This window comes from Branchiostoma floridae, chromosome 15 (genome assembly GCF_000003815.2).
Source record: "Branchiostoma floridae strain S238N-H82 chromosome 15, Bfl_VNyyK, whole genome shotgun sequence".
Classification (NCBI taxonomy): Eukaryota; Metazoa; Chordata; class Leptocardii; order Amphioxiformes; family Branchiostomatidae; genus Branchiostoma; species Branchiostoma floridae.
The window spans coordinates 20,521,555-20,522,525 of record NC_049993.1 but is presented as its reverse complement, the minus strand read 5'-3'; the positions used below and the strand labels follow the sequence as shown (position 1 = coordinate 20,522,525).

The following is a 971-nucleotide window of genomic DNA, read 5'->3' as shown; positions in this document are numbered from 1 at the left end:
CACTCAGCTGTTTTAGTGCTGAGTCACTGTGTCTTGGAAAGATGCACTCATCTTAGAGGGTCTGCATGGGGGATCCTGACAACGCTTAATGCAGAATTTAGGAGAACACCCTATGTATAATTATGCTGAAATCAAGGAAGGCGACTACACAAAATTTGGTCACTTTGCTACAAATCACCAAGGAGCTTTCATCAACTTGAAAGCTCCTTGGAATCACAGGAAATTGAATTATGCTACCTACGCCTAACATGGAAAAGAGCATGCAGACCCTCATCTTAGCTGACTGTCTGTAGAAGTCATCAGTCAGATATGGCTCTCTCTGTTCGAGAGAAATTAATTTCAATGTTAACCAAAATGTTTTACATTTAACAAATGAACTGTACAGGACTTTACATTTCAAAGAGTGGAGCCAAAGTCTTTTAAATGACGTGTTAAACTTTATAGTCTGTAAGTAACAAGTAGAAAAGTTACGGCTAACTACACGGTCTTTAAATTTGAAAATGACTTCCAGACTCCGGCTTGTTTTTCCATCCGCACGTTGGGATGACTTCCTTGCCAAGTGGGTGGGAGGGCCGCCCTTGTTATGGGATGTTTTTTCTGCCCCGAGTTTTGTTTATTTTTCTTTGATGCTTCGAACAAGATACATGAGAAATGTTGAAGTTCGTCCAAGGTCCACACATGAGGTTGTTAACACTTGGTCTTACTCTTGGTTTGTTTTCGTTTTACAAGAAGGTAAAGGAAGGAATTTGACCTTGAAATAGCTTTGAGGAAAATAAATCTTAAAATTTCAACTTTGATTATTATGTTTTGATTTTGTAACATCATGTTAGGATCAATCATAGCGATGGAGTCATACCAGTCATTGTTTATTTGTTTATTCGTTTTGTTTACTTTACTGTGAATTCCAGGATTGTCCCCTGAATTCCCGAGACTTCCGAGAGTGCAGTGTGCCGAACACAACGACCTTCCTT

General features: G+C 39.1%; 1 protein-coding gene across 1 annotated transcript in view; it reads left to right on the top strand.

Annotated features, from left to right (window-relative positions):
* The window catches only part of LOC118431655 (A disintegrin and metalloproteinase with thrombospondin motifs 6-like), a 29,027-nt gene that overhangs the window by 10,993 nt on the left and 17,063 nt on the right, over positions 1 to 971 (top strand). The window contains 1 exon segment of the mRNA XM_035842896.1: positions 909 to 945. Coding sequence (XP_035698789.1) covers positions 909 to 945 — 37 coding nt within the window.